Source organism: Erinaceus europaeus, chromosome 11, assembly GCF_950295315.1.
Source record: "Erinaceus europaeus chromosome 11, mEriEur2.1, whole genome shotgun sequence".
NCBI classification, from domain to species: domain Eukaryota; kingdom Metazoa; phylum Chordata; class Mammalia; order Eulipotyphla; family Erinaceidae; genus Erinaceus; species Erinaceus europaeus.
The window spans coordinates 74,928,127-74,947,289 of NC_080172.1; the positions used below are offsets into that span (position 1 = coordinate 74,928,127).

At 40.3% G+C, this 19,163-nt stretch overlaps 1 protein-coding gene across 7 annotated transcripts in view; it reads right to left on the reverse strand.

Moving 5' to 3' along the window:
• The window catches only part of EVI5 (ecotropic viral integration site 5), a 193,254-nt gene that overhangs the window by 137,417 nt on the left and 36,674 nt on the right, over positions 1-19,163 (reverse strand). For 6 of the 7 annotated variants that reach the window (XM_016192653.2, XM_060202084.1, XM_060202082.1 and 3 more), the window contains one exon: positions 3,235-3,464. The exons of the other annotated variant lie outside the window; for it this stretch is intronic. In XM_016192653.2, coding sequence (XP_016048139.1) covers positions 3,235-3,383 — 149 coding nt within the window. In that variant the 5' untranslated portion in view covers positions 3,384-3,464. The remainder of the gene's footprint in view (positions 1-3,234; positions 3,465-19,163) is intronic. 7 annotated transcript variants of the gene reach the window in all.

Sequence of the window (19,163 nt, forward strand, 5' to 3'; positions counted from 1 at the left end):
AAGCATTCTATTAATCAAATCAGGAAATCAGACAACTGACAGATATTCTAAACAATCCTTAAAGAATAAAAAAAAAATCTTGTGAAGATCTTAAAGCCTCACCTATAATTAAAACCACATGAATTTTTAACACAGACTTGAAAACATCTATTTTGCTCAAAAAATTTTTAATGTTGATAGATATACACAGAATATCTTCAGGGAAACCTAAGTAGTACTGTTATGGTAAAATGATAAATATAAAATGAATATTGAATATTAGACCATAGAGATCAGCATTGTCCAAAAGAAATAATTATAATTATAGATTTTTCAATAACTACATTTATAGTAAAAAGAAATAGATGAATATAATTTTAAGTTTCATTAGTCTAAATTGCTTGTTATAGTGAAGATCAGACATAGCTAACATATAAAGTTATACGGGAGTCTCAAAGATTCCTTATTACCATATTTTTTTGAAAAACATAAAATACATTTAATTTTTAACCAGTATTTTCATTATCTCACTGTTTGGGGATCCCACCCTTAAAAATCTGCTAAAAAGCAAAACCTGATAGTAAAGAATTAAAAAAAAAAAAAAAAGGGTTGTAATGTCAAATTTTTAAACCAAATAAATAGTGGTCCATCCAAAATTCAAATTGGACAATTCCTTTCCTTAACAAACGCACTGTTATTACACTAAACCTTACCTTATTAACTTCACCTTTTTCAAATCCATTATATATTTAAAGTGAAAAAAGAAAAGCACATTTAAGAACAATGATCAAGATAGTTGTCCCATTTAACTTTAAGGCTATCAATTATTAACTTTTAGCAAACAGATCTTTGACACTGTATTGAACCCACTTTACATCCTTCCTGGATTTCCACAAGCACTTATCTCTTTTAAAGTGGTAACTTAAGTAAAACTAAAGAAAGAAAAATATTTTTTAACAGAATGCTATATTCATGTTCTATAAGTTTTATTTGTTTAAAGTACTGTCATTTTTTGTACTTTATGAATCAACAAGAGTCAAGTAACAAAACAAGAAAATTATCTACATTTGAGGAAGAACTAAACAAGCTTGACTTCCCAGCTGCAAGTAATAGTTTCATAATTTCTTTAGATATGTAAATTATATATCTACATTTCAAATCACAGAAGTGGCCAGAAAAAAAGGCTTAAACTATCACTCTTATAGTATTTTCTTGAACTTAATAGGTCAGTGGAGTAAGAGGGCAAAATAGGGGGAGGAAAACTACAAATTATTTGTTGCTTTATTTGTATTTATTAGAGTTAGAAGCTTATTATCTTTTCAGCAGATCTGCTCTTCTAAGGCAAGAAAAAAGATGTCACTACATTTGCTTATTCTCTATGCATAAATCCTTCCTAATACCCTGTAAATTAATCACAAAAGTCCACCTATTATAAAAGTGCATTTATGAGCTCATAGTGAAATAAACACAGGAAAACTTAATGGAAATAGGAAATAAGTTAATGATCATTACCAGTAGAAAAAAAAAGGGGAGTGATAAGTAAAATAAAATAAAATTTAAAAAAGAATAAAAAGGGTGAAAAAAGTAATTTTAAGTAAGTAGAGAATTCCCTTTTGTACTAATGAAAGCCAGTGTGGAAGATGACATGAGCCTTCACCCACTGTATGTTTATCTCTAACGCCTAAAACAGTGGAAGCCATGAGTCAGCATGAAAAGACAAGATGGATGAGCATGAGGAGACAAGATAGCTGACATAAGACAACCTATTAGACAAAGGGCCTGCCCACCTTCATCCATGTGAATCACAATGGACTGAGCCAGCCTGCACAAATATGAAGTGACCAATGATTTGCAAGCCTGTTGTCAGGTGTACAATTTCACATCTCCCTATAACAGATGCCATCATGCCACTCTTACCATAGACAACATCTGTCTTAGAGAAATGGAGAACTATACATATTTGTGTTTGGGAGGGACGGCAAGAGGGAGGGAAACTGTAATTCTTAAAGTAAGTCTAAAATTTTATAGGGAGCCAGCTGGTGGTACACCTTGTAAAATATACACATTGTATAGTATGCAAGGACCTGGGGTTAAGCCCCCAGTCACCATCTGCAAGAGGAATGCTTCAGAAGTGGCTAAAACATTGCTGCAGGTGTCTTCATTCTCTATCTCCTCCTTCCCTCATAGTTTCAAAAGACTAATAAAATCTTACAACAATGTAAACCAATTTTTAAATGCAAAAGATGTGTTAATCAATTGTTTATATTATCAGTAAGACTTCTAATAGTAGACTGCTGTGTAAGCATTTATCCACAGAAGCCAGGAAGGTGGCTTCATATGTTAACTCTCTTTTCAACCACCAGGTACCAGATGCCACCAGGATGCTGGCCAGGCTTCCCTGGATTGAAGACCCCACCAATGTGTCCTGGAGCTCAGCTTCCCCAGAGACACACCCTACTAGGGAAAGAGAGAGGCAGACTGGGGGTATGGACCGACCAGTCAACGCCCATGTTCAGCCGGGAAGCAATTACAGAAGCCAGACCTTCTACCTTCTGCAACCCTCAATGACCCTGGGTCCATGCTCCCAGAGGGCTAGAGAATGGGAAGGCTACCATGGGAGGGGGTGGGTTATGGGGATTGGGTGGTGGGAATTGTGTGGAGTTGTACCCCTCCTACCTTATGCTTTTGTTCACTAATCCTTTCTTAAATAAAAAAAAATAAAAAATAAAAAAATAAAAAAAAGAAGCCAGGAAGGAGATAGCTTACCCAGTAGAGCATATGCTTTACCATTTGCAGGGCTCAGCACAACAGGTAAGCACCACATATAGCACTGGGGTAGGCTCATGGATGGTGAAGCAGTGCTGAGGTGTTTCTCCTCTCTGTCTCTCTGACCTCCTTCTACATTTCTCTCTCCTCAAGAAATAAAGACACTGGGGAGAGAGCATAATGGTTTTGCAAACAGACTCTCATGCCTGAGGCTCTGAGATCCCAGGTTCAATCCCCAGCACCACCATCAGCCAAGTGCCCTAGATGAGAGAGAAAGGAAGGAAGGAAGGAAGGAAGGAAGGAAGGAAGGAAGGAAGGAAGGAAGGAAGGAAGGAAGGAAGGGAGGGAAAATAAAAATACTGGGTCTGAAAGGCTGCTCAATGATACCATGCAAGATTGGGGGAGGGGGGGGGATCATGGCATACACCTATATGTGAATGGCTGAATTTGTGTGTTAACTGAAGAGAGAAGCTAAGTAAATTCACTCACCTATTTTGCTCCTCCAGTTTAGCCAGCAGTTCTATGTCGTCTGGACTCAGCTGTGATGGGGAAGATGGTGAAAGAGCTGGAGTTGACAGTGTGGTCGATGAGGAGGTGGTATGTAATGAGGCAGATGGACTTGCCACCTGACTGGCCATCTGACTGACTGTATGTGATACTGTGTTCTTTACCCATGAGAGAGTAGAACTCAGCTTTTCTGCAACCTTGTCTGTCGCCACCTAAGAATAAAAATTAAAAAGATACATATATTTTAGTTTTACTACATTCATTACAAGAACTTGATAATCCTATTACATTATACTTAATCACTACCATCAAAATAATCTTTTTGAGGTAAAAGTTAAAAATCACTTGCAACATCTATCCTAAGACATAGCTTTGGAAACTACTAATTTCAGTTCTACTGATTTAGTTCCAAACTAAAGGCTAAAATCCATCAGGCAATGGTAAAATCAATTTAATAACTAATATCATTACATTATTTTAAGTAGAAAAGAACAGAAATTACCTGCACAAAGATATGTTGTCTAGTGAATTTTCTGTGACATCTATATTAAAACATGTATATATTTACATATTTTATTAGGCATATAACATACACTCTTTATTGGGGCTACAGTAAAAATGTCTGAAGGGGGGCCAGGTGGTGGCGCATCTGGTTGAGCACACGTGTTACAATACACAAGGACCTGGGTTCACGCCCCAAGTCCCCACCTGCAGGAGAGAAGCTTTTGAAGCAGTATTACAGGTGTCTCTCTGTCTCTCTCCTCTCTATCATCCCCTCTCCTCTCTATCATCCCCTCCACTCTCGATTTCCAGTTGTCTCTATCCAATAAATAAATATAGTTTTAAAAAATCTGAAGGAATTAAGACATTCATTAGATAAGCACAACAAGGAAACAGTAGCATGAGTAAGAATTCAACAAAAATTGGTTTGCCTAACATAAGTAATATAAAGTGAAACTCATAACATCTGTCTTCATGTCACTATAAGAGCATTTTTATAGAAGAGGGACAGTTCTAGAAGATCAAACTTATGTTAAATGATTAGCAATGAAAGAATTCAAATACCATTTTAAAAACAAAACCCAGAAATAGAGTGGGATAGCTGGAAATATTCAGTTAGGCAGAATGGGATGCTTAAAAAGAGGAAACATTCCCTATCAGAGGCTATAATGATGTAGCAGTTTTAAGACCTCAGTGTCAAGAGTTGAATAAAGATGAGTTTCTATTTCAGATCTGCCACTAGAACTAGAAAAGTCCTTAAACTTCCCATCATTTCTATGATTCAATGAGTTGTATTCATGTCCAAATACTCATCATAAAACATACCAACTTCATAAAGATATATGTATACAGCAGATTCAGCTAGACAAAAGTAATGATATATAAAAATGAAAAGCATCTTTTCAGTAAAAAATGTGAATGAACATATCAGAATACCTATATAACAATAAAACATTAATGATTTTACAAAATACAATTTCAAGGCATGTTTTAAATAGCATTCATAAAAAGAGCTTCTTGGTTGTGAATTGCATAGACCTGTGAGAGCTAGAAACTATGAAGTGTCTTTTTGTTTGTTTGTTTTTGGTTTTTTTGCTTCCAGGGTTATTGCTGGGGCTTGGTGCCTGCACTAAAACAAATCCAACACTTCTTGAGGCCATTATTCCATTTTGTTGCCCTTGTTGGTGTTGTCATTTTTATTGCAGTTATTGCTGGATAGGACAGAGAGAAACAGAGAGAGGAGGGGAAGACAGCAAGGGGGAGAGAGAAATAGACACCTGCAGACCTGCTTCACTGCCTGTGAAGTGACCCCCCCCCCCAGCAGGTGGGGAGCTGGGGGGCTTGAACCAGGATCCTTATGCTGGTCCTTGCACTTTGTACTATATGTGCTTAACCCACTGCGCTACCGCCTGGCCTCAACTATTAAGTGCTTTTAAGTGCTCTGAGAAGAGCTAAAATTTTATGCAATGCCGGAAGCAGCTAAAGCGCTGATTTATTTTCTTGAATCAGCACATTCTCAGTTAACCTTGATTAGATACAGAAACTCATATAAACACAAATCAATACATACAAATACTAGTCATACCCAAACTATCTTAGAGGATGTTGCCATTGTCATGGTTGTACCAATGTGTTTCTATACACATGAATACATATATATGACTCTCCTTTTCTATCCCTCTTTCTCCACTTCCTTTACTTTTACCATAGTAAGAAGTCTGATGTAGGGGAAAAAAAAAATAGGAGAGGGATTATAAAATAATCCTTGTCACTCTACCGGAGGCTGGAAAGTGTAAGACAAATATTAGTGACTGAACAGATTATTAGCCTACAATATCTTGGTCTCATTTATAATAATAAGACTTCTATTTTAGAATTTACTCACCTTGGGAAAAATATTATAAAAGGAATCAAGGTCTAGTATTGTTGAAGGATAATGACCTCAGGAAGAACATTTCAATGCGAAAGAAGCAGAAGTCAGGATCAAGTATAGGACTCAAGGAAAAGAAGCATGGAACAGATCTTTTAGGCTTCCAGGCAATAGAAGTCCTTGCCAACTCAAAAACTACTTACACTGTTCATTAGTGCAAATGGCCAGATAAGGACCAAAGAATAATTTAAACAGAACTTTCCTTAAGCCAGGATCTGATACAAACTATAGCTGATGACAAGATAGTCTACTGTGAGGTTACCCTGGGCTGCTCTATGTGTAGCTCATATACAAATTTAGTTATGTAGACAGCAATAATTTTCACCCAAAAGCATATCATATTTTTTAAGATTTTTTAAAATTGCTTTATTATCTTTAATTATTGGATAGAGATAGCCAGAAATCAAGAGGGGGGTGAAAGGGAGAAAGACAGAGAGACACCTGCATCCCTGCTTCACCACTCGTAAAGCTTTCCCCCTGCAGGTGGGGACAGGGGGCTCTAACTCAAATCCTCGCACATCATAATACATGCATTTAACCAGGTGCGCCACCACCCGGCCCCATTTTTTTTAAATTTATTTCTTTATTGGGGAATTAATGTTTTACATTCAACAGTAAATACAATAGTTTGTACATGCATAACATTCCCCAGATTCCCATTTAACAATACAACCCCCACTATGTCATTTATCATCCTTCATGGACCTGTATTCTCCCCACCTACCCACCCCAGAGTCTTTTACTTTGGTGCAATACGCCAATTCCATTTCAGGTTCTACTTGTGTTTTCTCTTCTGATCTTGTTTTTCAACTTCTGCCTGAGAGTGAGATCATCCCATATTCATCCTTCTGTTTCTGACTTATTTCACTCAACATGATTTTTTCAAGGTCATTCCAAGATCGGCTGAAAACGGTGAAGTCACCATTTTTTAATAGCTGAGTAGTATTCCATTGTGTATATAGACCACAACTTGCTCAGCCACTCATCTGTTGTTGGACACCTGGGTTGCTTCCAGGTTTTGGCTATTACAAATTGTGCTGCCAAGAACATATGTGTACACAGATCTTTTTGGATGGATGTGTTGGGTTCCTTAGGATATATCCCCAGGAGAGGAATTGCAGGGTCATAGGGTAGGTCCATGTCTAGCCTTCTGAGAGTTCTCCAGACTGTTCTCCACAGAGGTTGGACCAATTGACATTCCCACCAGCAGTGCAGGAGGGTTCCTTTGACCCCACACCCTCTCCAGCATTTGCTGCTGTTACTTTTTCTGATGTATGACATTCTCACAGGACTGAAGTGATATCTCATTGTTGTCTTGATTTCCATTTCTCTGACAATCAGAGACTTGGAGCATTTTTTCATGTGTTTCTCAGCCTTTTGGATCTCTTCTGTGAATATTCTGCCCATGTCCTCCCCCATTTTTGGATGGGGTTATTTGTTGTCTTATTGAGTTTGGCAAGCTCTTTATGTATATTGGTTATTAAACTCTTATCTGATGTATGGCATGTAAAGCTCTTCTCCCATTCTGTGAGGGGTCTCTTGGTTTGGGTAGTGGTTTCTTTTGCTGTGAAGAAGCTTTTTAATTTGATGTAGTCCCATAGGTTTATACTTGCCTTAGTCTTCTTTGTAATTGGATTCGTTTCATTGAAAATGTCTTTAAGGGAGTCGGGCTGTAGCGCAGCGGGTTAAGCGCAGGTGGCGCAAAGCACAAGGACTGGCATAAGGTCCCAGTTCGAACCCCGGCTCCCCACCTGCAGGGGAGTCGCTTCACAGGCGGTGAAGCAGGTCTGCAGGTGTCTATCTTTCTCTCCTCCTCTCTGTCTTCCCCTCCTCTCTCCATTTCTCTCTGTCCTATCCAACAGTGATGACAACAATAATAATAATTTTAAAAAACTAGGGCAACAAAAGGAAATAAATAAATAAAATTAAATTAAAAAAAAAATGCCTTTAAAATTTATGCGGAAAAGAGTTCTGCCAATATTTTCCTCTAAGTATCTGATAGTTTGTAGTCTAACATCCAAGTCCTTGATCCACTTGGAATTTACTTTTGTATTTGGTGAAATCCAGTGATTCAGTTTCATTCTTCTGCATGTTTCAACCCATTGTTTCCAATTTGTTGAAGAGACTCTGCTTTCCCCATTGAATAGTCTGAACCCCTTTGTCAAAGATTAGATGTCCATAGGTGTGGGGCCTCACTGGCCCCATTTTTAAAGATTTTTTAATATTTATTCCCTTTTGTTGCCCTTGTTGTTTTATTGTTGTAGTAGCATATCATATTTTAAGACAGAAAATTTAACATGTAAAGCTTATAGAAAAACATTATCCTCTACTAATACTGGACTTTAATTATAAAACACAACTTCCATGAATTACTGCTTTGTATTTCCATTATGTAAATATTGGAGTTAATAGTCACAAAAGCAAAAAAAAAAAATCTAACATTTGCTTTAACTTATTAAAATAAATCTGTCATACCTTTCCTGCATGTTGTAGCAACAGGGTTCCATTTAAAGAGTTCGCAGTAACCAAGAGCACAATTCTGACATCTTTCAACCTTGCTGACATGAGATTTTAGAAATACAACTATTTAGGTTTCAACAACCCAACTTCAAGTTTCAAATTTTTAAGCATAACTGCAGTATGTAATTGTAGTTGCACTTTAATAACATAATACTCATGAGTCTAGAAATCCCACACGGTTGAATTCCTTTTCATATCACCATGTCTTATTTTTCCTTTGACTCTACTTGACTTCTACTGTGCTGCCTCTAGACTTCTTCCCCTTATCCCAAGGTAAAGTAAGGTCATGAAGACATAATAAATTTGGCAGTCCAGTTATGTCACAAAGTTTCTGTCTACTTCATAGAGGTGTTATGCATTTATTTTTAAATGTGAATATACTTAGCAAAGGCTAAATTCATCATTAATAAGGTATGGCAATCAGTCACTAAGGCTATATACTGTATGTTAATTTATATAAAAGGTTTGAAATAGGCCAATTCAAAGACACAATTGAATAGGGGTGAGGGGGAGAAGGGGAAAATCACTGCTAATGAATGTGGTTTCCCACTGGTGTGATGAAAATGTTCTGGGCTTGGACTGTGATAATAATTACACACCCTTAAGAATAAATAAGAGCTGGGTGGTGGCTCACCTGGTTGAGTGCACATGTTACAATGTGCCAAGACATGGGTTCGAGCCCTACCCCCACTCCCACCTGTTGTTAAAAATTCGGCGGCTCCAGCTGGCCGGGCTAGCTTCACGGGCAGGTAACAGAGACGACCAGAGACATACGGCTGGGCAGGGAAGCTGTATTTCTTTATTCAGGAACAACGATTCATAAACTAAACCAAACTAATCACCAAACAGAACTGTGCTGCCTCTTTCCCCCCCGCCGTGGTGCAAGCACTCTCTCTTACTCTGGAACTCAGGAACCCTCTCGGGGTTTCTTGGGGTGGGGCCAAGCGGGCCCGCGAAATTAGCAGGACTGATCCAATTCTCTTGGCGGGGGAGAACTAGAACAACCCAATGTAAAGCATACAACAATTCCCCCTTTTCTTTTTAACTAAATGACTACAGTATCAAGGGTGTGGGGTGAACAGAAACATATATCATACAGACATTTTTTAAAAAGGAAACTGGCACAAACATGGAGAAACATGTAAGCAAGTAAAAAGAACCAGTGTGCTGCCAAGGGAAGGCCTGAGGGGGCCTTTTTTGCCTCTGTGGGCAAAACTTTATCAGCTTAAAAAAAAAACATTTCTTGCCTCTGGGGGGGGTACTTGTCTCGACGGACATTTGCATGGGGGTGGGGAACGGCCTAGAGTCCCAAAGGCACCTGGCTGCAATTTACTTACAATGAAACAAAACTTGTTATTAGCATAACCAAAGCACAATCTAATAGAGAAGGAATTTTTAATAGAGAAGGAATTTGAGACTTTTATATATCAACAATGTCTTTTAACCTTTTGTTACACCATTCAAGATGGAGTCACATCCTAGGTGTGGGCCGGAGAGGAAACCTCAGGCATGAGAATAATTAGCATAGCCATTGTGTGATCTACCATTTCTTATAGAGAAGGTAATGGAGAGTTTTACATATCAACAAGTCTATTTAACCTTTTGTTTAGACCAACTTAGTTAAAATATATTGATTGTTAACTAATTTTTACCTCAGACTTTAAATGTAAGTTAATTTTATCTTTATGAGAATTACGTTGAAAACCTTTTTCATTTAACTTTGTCTAGTAAGAATTTAGCCTTAAAGTTACTGTTTACCAAAATTTAAACATACACATAAACATGGTCATTAATACACAAGGAGAGAAACCTTTGTTACGAAGACATGTCATTTTAAGCACGAATTTAGATATGTACTGTCTTAGTTGTTGGGGGGGGGGGGGTTTCACCATCCGGAGGTGGCTTCCCGCACAGCTTCACTCCTAGGAATTGCAGGTTGCAATCTCTGCACAAATCTCTGCGTACTCCAGCTTGTCTGCCTTCAGACCGGACCGGCAGCTGGAGATCTCCTGTGCCCAGTTTCGGCCGGGGGTCCGGGAGGTCCGGGATCGGTCCAGAATTCATAGCACGAGGGCGGGCGGGCCATCTTTGTAGAAGGCGTGGGCCTAGGTGCCCAAGGGTGGCGGCCATGATAGGCCGCCGCGGCCCTGCCCCATGGCCCTGCCATGTCTGCTGCCCTGCTCGCAGTGGCCGAGCAGCGTGGAGGGATCACGCGTCCAGTGCCCTGCGCCACGCGGTGGAGAGCTGGCTCCTGTGGGCTGGCCTGCGTGCTGGCATTGGGCTCCTGCGTGGTGGCATCAGGCTCCTGCGTGGTGGCATAGGGCTCCTGCATGCTGGTGTCAGCCTCCTGCGGGCTGCGGGGCTGCGGGCGCGGTATGCGGGGTTGTCTGGGCGCAGCCGGCTGGCTGGCTGTTTAACCAGGTGGAAACAGCAGCTCCGCGCCTCGCCTCCTGCCCGCTGGCTATTCCCTCTGGCTGTTCTGAGTTCGCCCGAGCGAGTGGAAACCACAGAGTGGTCCAGAGATAAATGTTCCAGAAACAGCAAAACAGTCTCGTGAAGAAAGAGCAGAGGCATTTGGAGATCTCTTCACAAGCAGAAGAGAAGGCCATAGTGCATAGGTAGCCAAATTGTCTTTACTTATCTGAGAGATGCGCAGGTCAGGTCCACGTGGGCGCCATTTGTTGTTAAAAATTCGGCGGCTCCAGCTGGCCGGGCTAGCTTCACGGGCAGGTAACAGAGACGACCAGAGACATACGGCTGGGCAGGGAAGCTGTATTTCTTTATTCAGGAACAATGATTCATAAACTAAACCAAACTAATCACCAAACAGAACTGTGCTGCCTCTTTCCCCCGCCGTGGTGCAAGCACTCTCTCTTACTCTGGAACTCAGGAACCCTCTCGGGGTTTCTTGGGGCGGGGCCAAGCGGGCCCGCGAAATTAGTAGGACTGATCCAATTCTCTTGGCGGGGGAGAACTAGAACAACACAATGTAAAGCATACAACACCCACCCCTGCCCTCATCCCCACCTGCAGGAGGAAAGCTTTGTGAGTGGTGAAGCAGGGATGCAGGTGTCTGTCGGGAAATTGTATAGATGCACTCCTCAGGTCAAGCCCTGCCAAGCTCAACCACATCCTCACAATTTCCTGACAGGTGTCTCTCTGCTTCTCTCCCTATCCTCTGGATTTCTGTCTCTATTCAATAAATAAATAAAGATTTTTTTAAAAAGAATAAACACACTCTGGGGGACCAGGTGGTGGCAGAACCAGTTAAGTGTACATAGTAACACCCAAGGACCTGAGTTAAAAGCTGCCACTGCCCACCTTCAGGGAGAAACACTTGACAAGTGGTGAAGCAGGTCTGAAAGTGTCTATCTATCCTCTCTCCCTAACTCTCCCTCCCCTCTCATTTTCCCTCTGTCCTATGAAATGAAAAGAAAAGGCAGGGAGGTGGGGAGGGATGGCTGCCAGAAGTAGTGGATGCCAGCTTGGAACTGAGCAGTAACCCTGGAGATCAGGCAAGAACAAAAAAAAAGGAGATACAAACTGTACATTTCAAGTAAAGACATGAATTTTTAATGTATAAATTATGTTTCAATTTTAAAACAAGCTAGTCAATCTGAAAAAAACTATATAATGCAAGATCCCAACAATATGACATTCTGAAAAAGGCAAAACTAGGGACAGAAACACACACACATATCAATGGTTCAACAATCTTCAAACTTCGACTGATCTCAGGTCTCCTGTCAGTGTCTTATAATAAAGAATCTGATGAGAACAGCTTATTGCTAAAATGCTGCTTTGTAATAAAGATCAATAAATGTATAAAAATACCTAGTTAATGGGGCCTAAGAACTATGCACAAGTACTATGTGTTATTAGGCACAAGGACCCAGGTTTGAGCCCTTACTCCCCTCTACAGAAGTCACACCTCACTATATGCCCACATTCTATAAGGCTTTTTTACTTTCTTAACTATTTTGTCATTCATTAATACTAAGTTTAAATTTATTTACACTCAGATAGTTGATGCTATTACCAAATTCAATTTCCACAATTCTACAGCCATGTCGTTATTAGTATACTGTTATAGCATTAACCATTCATATGTATGACCTTTTATTTCCCTAAGGAATAAAAATATTTCATGTGCTCATACTGCCACCCCTCCAACAAAAGGTAATAGGTCAAAGACACTATTAATTTTTTTCATGAAATTTTCAGATGACTTAAAAACAAACATACATTAACAGTAGGCACTCAGTAAGTTTTGGGTTGTCCAGGAGGTCGTGCAGAGGATAAAGTGTTGGACTTTCAAGTGTGAGGTCCTGAGTTTGATCCTAGGCAACACATGTGCCAAAGTGATGTCTGGTTCTTTCTCTCTCCTATCTTCTCATCAGCAAATAAAATTTTAAAAACTAATAATAGTCATTTCTTTAAAGTTTTAGTCTAATAAGTATAACTACAATTGCAATTTCCTTTGGAACCACTAGACTAAAAAGTTTTAAAATACTGTACTCATCCACCCAAAAAAAAAAAATGTTCAGGCTTAATGAGGCAGAGTCAGGGCCTTCTCATAATGCTTTACTCAAATTCCAGATCCATAAAACCCATAAGCATACCAAAATGATTTTTTTATTTTTATTTATAAAAAGGAAACACTGACCAAAACCATAGGATAAGAGGGGTACAACTCCACACAATTCCTACCACCAGAACTCCGTATCCCACGCCCTCCCCTGATAGCTTTTCTATTCCTAAATGATTATTTTAAGTAACCAAGTTTTATGGTGGCTTATTACACCAGCATTATATTATCTCACAAGACAAAATTCAATATTTACCAACCCTTAAATTAAACCAGGAAGTAAAAAGTAACCGGATATTAGTGAAGACATCATACTGAACTTGTTTCTATTGGGGGGGGATGGAGGAAATCACATAGTTGAGAAAAATATACCTTCAGTGTGCTCTAAGAAGTCATAAGATCAATACATTAACACAAGGTAATTAAGTACTAGAATCAGAAAATTACATATATGCCCCCAGAGACCTAAGGAAACAATATAAAAATGTAATAATTAATTGTAGCTCAGAATCACAACCATTTAACATCTTATTTTTTTACTATTAAGATGACATTTTGGTTAGTATGCTAACGCAACACCAAGATATAAGATCTTCAAGTAAGCCTTTTTTCCCCCTTCTTCTTCCTTTTCCTCTTGCCCTTCTTTTTCTTCTTCTTTTTTTTTCCACCTTTGTTGCCCTTGTTGTTGTAGCCTCGTTGTGGTTATTATTATTGCCACTGTTGATATTGTTCATTGTTGGCTAGGACAGAGAGAAATGGAGAGAGGAGGGGAAGACAGAGGGGGGGTAAAGAAAGATAGACACCTGCAGACCTGCTTCACCGCCTGTGGAGCGACTCCCCTGCAGGTGGGGAGCTGGGGGCTCGAACCGGGATCCTTACCCAGGTCCTTGCGCCTTGCGCCACATGCGCTTAACCCACTGCGCCACCGCCTGCCCCCTCTCCTCCTCCTTTTTTAATTCCTCCACTGGGGACTCAGAGCCAGCACCACAAATCCACTGCACCTAGAAGCCTTCTTTTCCTATTGGCTAGGACAGAGAGAAATTGAGGAAGGAGGAGGGAGATAAGGAGAGAGAAAGACACCTGGAAACCTGCTTTACTGCTCATGAAGCATCCTCCCTACAGGTAGGAAGCAGGGGCTCAAACCCGGATCCTTGTGCAGGTCCTTGAGCATTATACATTATATGAGCACTTAACCAGGTGTACCACCACACAGCCACCCTTCAAGTAGGCCTTTTGTTAAATAAGTAGGTTATATACTTCAAACAAGAATCTTGGTATGAGGATATTTTTTTAGTAATATAGTATATAATTTAGTTGAAATTTTTATTGTAAATGTTTATATTTTCACAAGTGACTAAAATAAACAAAAAAAAACATTTCAGTAAAAATATACAAACGGGAGGGGGCCAGGTGTTGGCTCACCTGGTTAAGCACTCACATTACAGTGCATAAGAGCCAAGGTTCAAGCCCCTGGTCTTCACCTGCAGGGAGGAAACTTTATGAGTGGTGAAGCAGAGCTGCAGGTGTTTCTCTGTCTCTTTCCCTCTTTGTCTCTCCAGTCCCCTTCTCAATTTCTCTCTGTCTCTTCTATCTAATAATAAATAAAAATATTTTAAAATAAAGATATCCAAATGAGGGATGCAGGAGATAGCTCACCTGACAAAGGACACAGCTTTGAGCCCCTGGCACCACATAAAAGCACAAAAGACAGGGAGTCAGTTAAGATGGTGGGTCACCCGATAGAGAGCACAGACCATGCCCCAGGTCCCTACCTACATGAGGGTAGCTTCACAAGAGATGGAGCAGTGTTTCTTCCATCTCTCTCTCTCCCTCTACTTAAAAAATAGAAAAAAGAGGGAGTCAGGCAGTAGAGCAGCGGGTTAAGTGCAGGTGGCACAAAGCACAAGGACCGGCTCCCCAATGTTGCATCCATCTCTCTCTCTGCGCCTTCCTCTGTCTCTCCCTCTACTTAAAAAATAGAAACAAGAGAGGCGGGCGGAAGTGCAGTGGGTTAAGCGCATGTGGCGCAAGGACCAGTGTAAGGATCGCAGTTCGAACCCCGGCGCCCCACCTGCAGTGGAGTCGCTTCACAAGCGGTGAAACAGGTCTGCAGGTGTCTCTCTTTCTCTCCCCCTGTCTTCCCCATCCATTTCTCTCTGTCCTACCTAACAATGACAATATCAATAACAACAATAACTACTACAACAATGAAAAAACAAGAGCAACAAATGAGAAATTAAACAAATATGAATAATATTTTTAAAAAATAGAAAAAAGAGGGAGTCGGGCGGCAGCGCAGTGGGTTAAGCGCACAGTGGAGCAAAGCGCAAGGACCCGGCTCCCCAGCTGCAGGGGAGTCGCTTCACAGGCGGTGAAGCAGGTCTGCAGGTGTCTGTCTTCTCTCTCCCTCTCTGTCTTCCCCCTCGTCTCTCCACTTCTCTCTGTCCTATCCAACAACATCATCAACAACAACAATAACTACAATAAAACACGGGCAACAAAAGGGAATAAATATTTTTAAAAATAGAAAAAAGAAATAGCAGCCACAGGAAAAAGAATTGTCATCAAGACACCAAACCCCAGCAATAATTCTGGTGGCTAAATAAAGAAGAAAAGAAAAAGAAACAAAACAGCATTATGCATGGCACCAGCATAGATACTATGGCATCTCTCCAGCTTTGTCTTTCTCCCTTTCTGTATCTGAAATTTAAAGGGGGTACAGGCGTGAGACTCTGGCACCAAAAATAAGAAAAAAAATCAAATGAGCTTATTAGTTCAATACCATAAGCAATTTATGTGAAGTGTGGATGTAGCCATGGCAAAATAAGAGGCAGCAAACTACACTCCCCGCTAGGTAACTACTACCAAGTCACAAGAAAACTTCACCAGGTTACATCTGAGTTTACCCGAGAGATGCAAGTATCCCTACATCTAAAGGTTGGTGACTATACTGATTCTAACTGGAAAGAGCAGTAGGCACATAGGGTAAAAACTTATATGTAAATAAACTTAGAAAAACAACAGGGCGCTGGGTGGAGGCGCAACTGGTTAAGCACACGTTACAACGCACAAGGACCCACCTACAGGGGGAAAGCTTTGTAAGTGGTGAAGCAGGACTGCAGGTGTCTGTCTCTCTCCCTTTCTGTGTCCCCCTTCCCTCTCAATTTCTGGCTGTCTCCATCCAATAAATAAAGGTAATAAAAATAAAATAAAGCTTTAAAAAAAAAAAAAGAAAAAAGAAAAACAACAGTAACAAAACCCTTAAACTCAGTAAAAAATCATTGTGGTTATTGAAGGAAATGGAGAATAGGGAGAGGGATCTTTTTGGTGCCATGGCACTGTAACTTTTATGATAGATTCAGTAAGACTTTTACACATGGATAGACATAAAACTATAGCAATGTAATCCAAGGTGAAATCAATTTTAAGAAGTGAAAGTTTTTTTGAAGTTTAAACTTATCCTTTTATTGGAGGGTTAATGATTTACAGTATGGCTGCTGCTACATGGGTACAATTGCTCATCTCCCTATGATAGTTGTTTGCAGAACACTTAGCTTCAGTTAGGTCGTTTCCCAACATCATGCAACAGGACCCCAATACCCTCTCCACTTCTTCATCTTCATCAAAGCTCTTTGCTTTGGTACAAATACACCACACATAGTCCAAGTTTCACTTTTTGTTCTCCCTTTCTGTCCTTGTTTCTTAAGTTCCACTTAAAAATGAGATCATCCTGTATTTGTCCTCATCTTTTAGACCCAAGGTCCAAGCAAGAAAAGGTAAAGGAGATGACTTCACAATTTTTTTTTTTGCCTCTAGGGTTATTGCTGGGGCTCAGTGCCTGCACCATGAATTTACTGCTCCTGGAGGCCATTTTCCCCCTTTTGTTGCCTTTGTTGTTGTAGCCTTGTGTGGTTATTATTGTTGTTGTTGATGTTGTTCATTGTTGGATAGGACAGAGAGAAATGGAGAGACGGGAAGAGGGGGGAAAGAAAGACAGACACCTGCAGATATGCTTCACCGCCTGTGAAGTGACTCCCCTGCAGGTGGGGAGCCGGGGGCTTGAACCGAGATCCTTATGCCGGTCCTTGCGCTTTGTGCTACGTGCACTTAACCCGCTGCACTACCACCCGACCCCCAACTTCACAATTTTACAGCGAAGTAGTATTCCATTGTGTACATATTCCACAACTTCCTTAATTCATCTCTCATTGAGCATCTAGGTTGCTTCCAAGTTTGGGCTATTACAAATAGTGTCGCTATAAACACAAGACTACACAGATCTCTTTGGACAGGTGTTTATTATTATTATTATTATTTCTTTATTGGGGATTAATGTTTTACAGTCACCAGTAAATACAAACAGTTTGTATATGCATAACATTTCTCAGTTTTCCACATAACAATACAACCCCCACTAGGTCCTCTGTCATCCTTCTCCAGGGCCTGTACTCTCCCCTTCCCACCCACCCCAGTATCTTTTTCTTTGGTGCTTGACAGGTGTTTTATGTTTCCTTTAGATAAATCACCAGGAGAGAAATCGCTGGGTTATGGGATATTCTAGTATTCTGAGAAATCTCCATACTGTTTTCCACGGGGAATGGCCCAATTTACATAACCAACTGAAGAGTAGAAGTCTCCCCCCTTACACACACACACACACACACACACACACACACACACACCCTTACCAACACTGTCCTTTCTGATACATGACATCACAGGTTCAAAGTGGTGTCTCATTGCTGTCTTTATTTCTGATATCAGTGACTTTGAACATTTTTTCATGTCTGTTGGCCCTCTGAATCTCTTCTTTGATGAAGATTCTGTCCCTGTCCTCTCATTTTTTGTTTGTTTTACTTTTTGTTTGTTTTTACCGGAACATGGCTCAGCTCTGGTTTATGGTAGCTCTGGTTTATTTACTAGTGATTAAATCTAGGAGCTCATAGCTTCAGACATGAAAGTTGCTTTGCATAGTCAGTATGCTGTCATCCCAAACCCTCACCATTTTTAAACTTTTAAGCAGTTTTTCCATTGAGTTCCCTTTTTTTTTTTTTAAATTTTTCCTCCAGGGCTATCTTTGCCGTGCCAACACTATGAATCCACTGTTCCTGGTGGTCTGGTGGCATTTTTTCCATTTTATTGGGTAGAGACAGAGAAATTGAGAAGGGAGAAGACAGAGACGGAGGGAGAAAGACCTGCAGACCTGCTTCACCACTTGTAAAGTGTCCCCCCGAAGGTGGGGAGCTGGGGGGGGGGGCAGGCTTGAACCTGTACAGGTCCTAGTGCTTAGTACTATATGAGTTTGATCGGGTATACCACAGCCTGGCCCCTTGAGTTCTTTAAGTATTTGGCTATTAGTACTTTATCTGATATATAGCATGTGTTTATTTATTTATTTAAACATAGACAGGACCTAAGTGCCAATTTTTTCAGGTAAAGAGAGACAAAGAGTGGTCCCAGAGATGGTACAGTGAATAAAGCACTGGACTCTCAGGCATGAGGCCCTGAGTTTGATACCTGAGTGATATCTGCTTCTCTTTTTCTCTTTTCCTCCTGTCCATCTCATTATAAATATATATTTTTTTTAAATTTTAAACCGTAGGTCTGTTAAAAGGATGAAACAAGGGAATTGGCCATCTGAGGGGGATGACCCTAAGACACTGTCCCCTGACCCCTGAAAAAGAAAATAAAGAGATGCCACAGCACTGAAACTTCCTTTACTACTGTAGTGCTCCCAAGTGGCTACCAGAGGCTCTAACCTTACTTGAGCTCATGGCAAAACAGGTATTGCCAGGGTAAATTATCTTGTCCAACATATATATGTATGTAAATTGTCACTGTCTCTACCCAATAAAATGGAAAAAATGGCCACCAGAGCACCAGGAACAGTGGATTCATAGTGCTGGCATGGCAAAGATAGCCCCGGGGGGGGGGGGGGGGGGACTCAACAAAAAAACTGTTTAATAGTTTAAAAATGGTGAGGGGTTGGGATGACAACATAATGACTATGCAAAGCAACTTCAAAATTACAAGTAGAATCTTGTTTCCTTTCCCTACATTTGACAATTTACAAAATCAGAATTATCATACCCATTCTAGATCTTTGGTGCTATTGACAGGCTTATAATATGCTCTAACCTGCTAGTTTTTATTTCTTTAGATACATATGTGTAATTATGAAACAAATGAAAAATCAAATTGTCCAATAGGGTAATTTCTTAAAGAATTTGATTCTTGTGACTAAGGAAGTGGCTCGGCAGGTGGAGCACAGGACTTGCATACGTCAGGCTCCAGGTTGGATCTTTAGCACCCACAGGCCAAAGCAATATTCTGGCTTTGTCCCTTATCTCTCACTCTCTCATGTAACAGTAA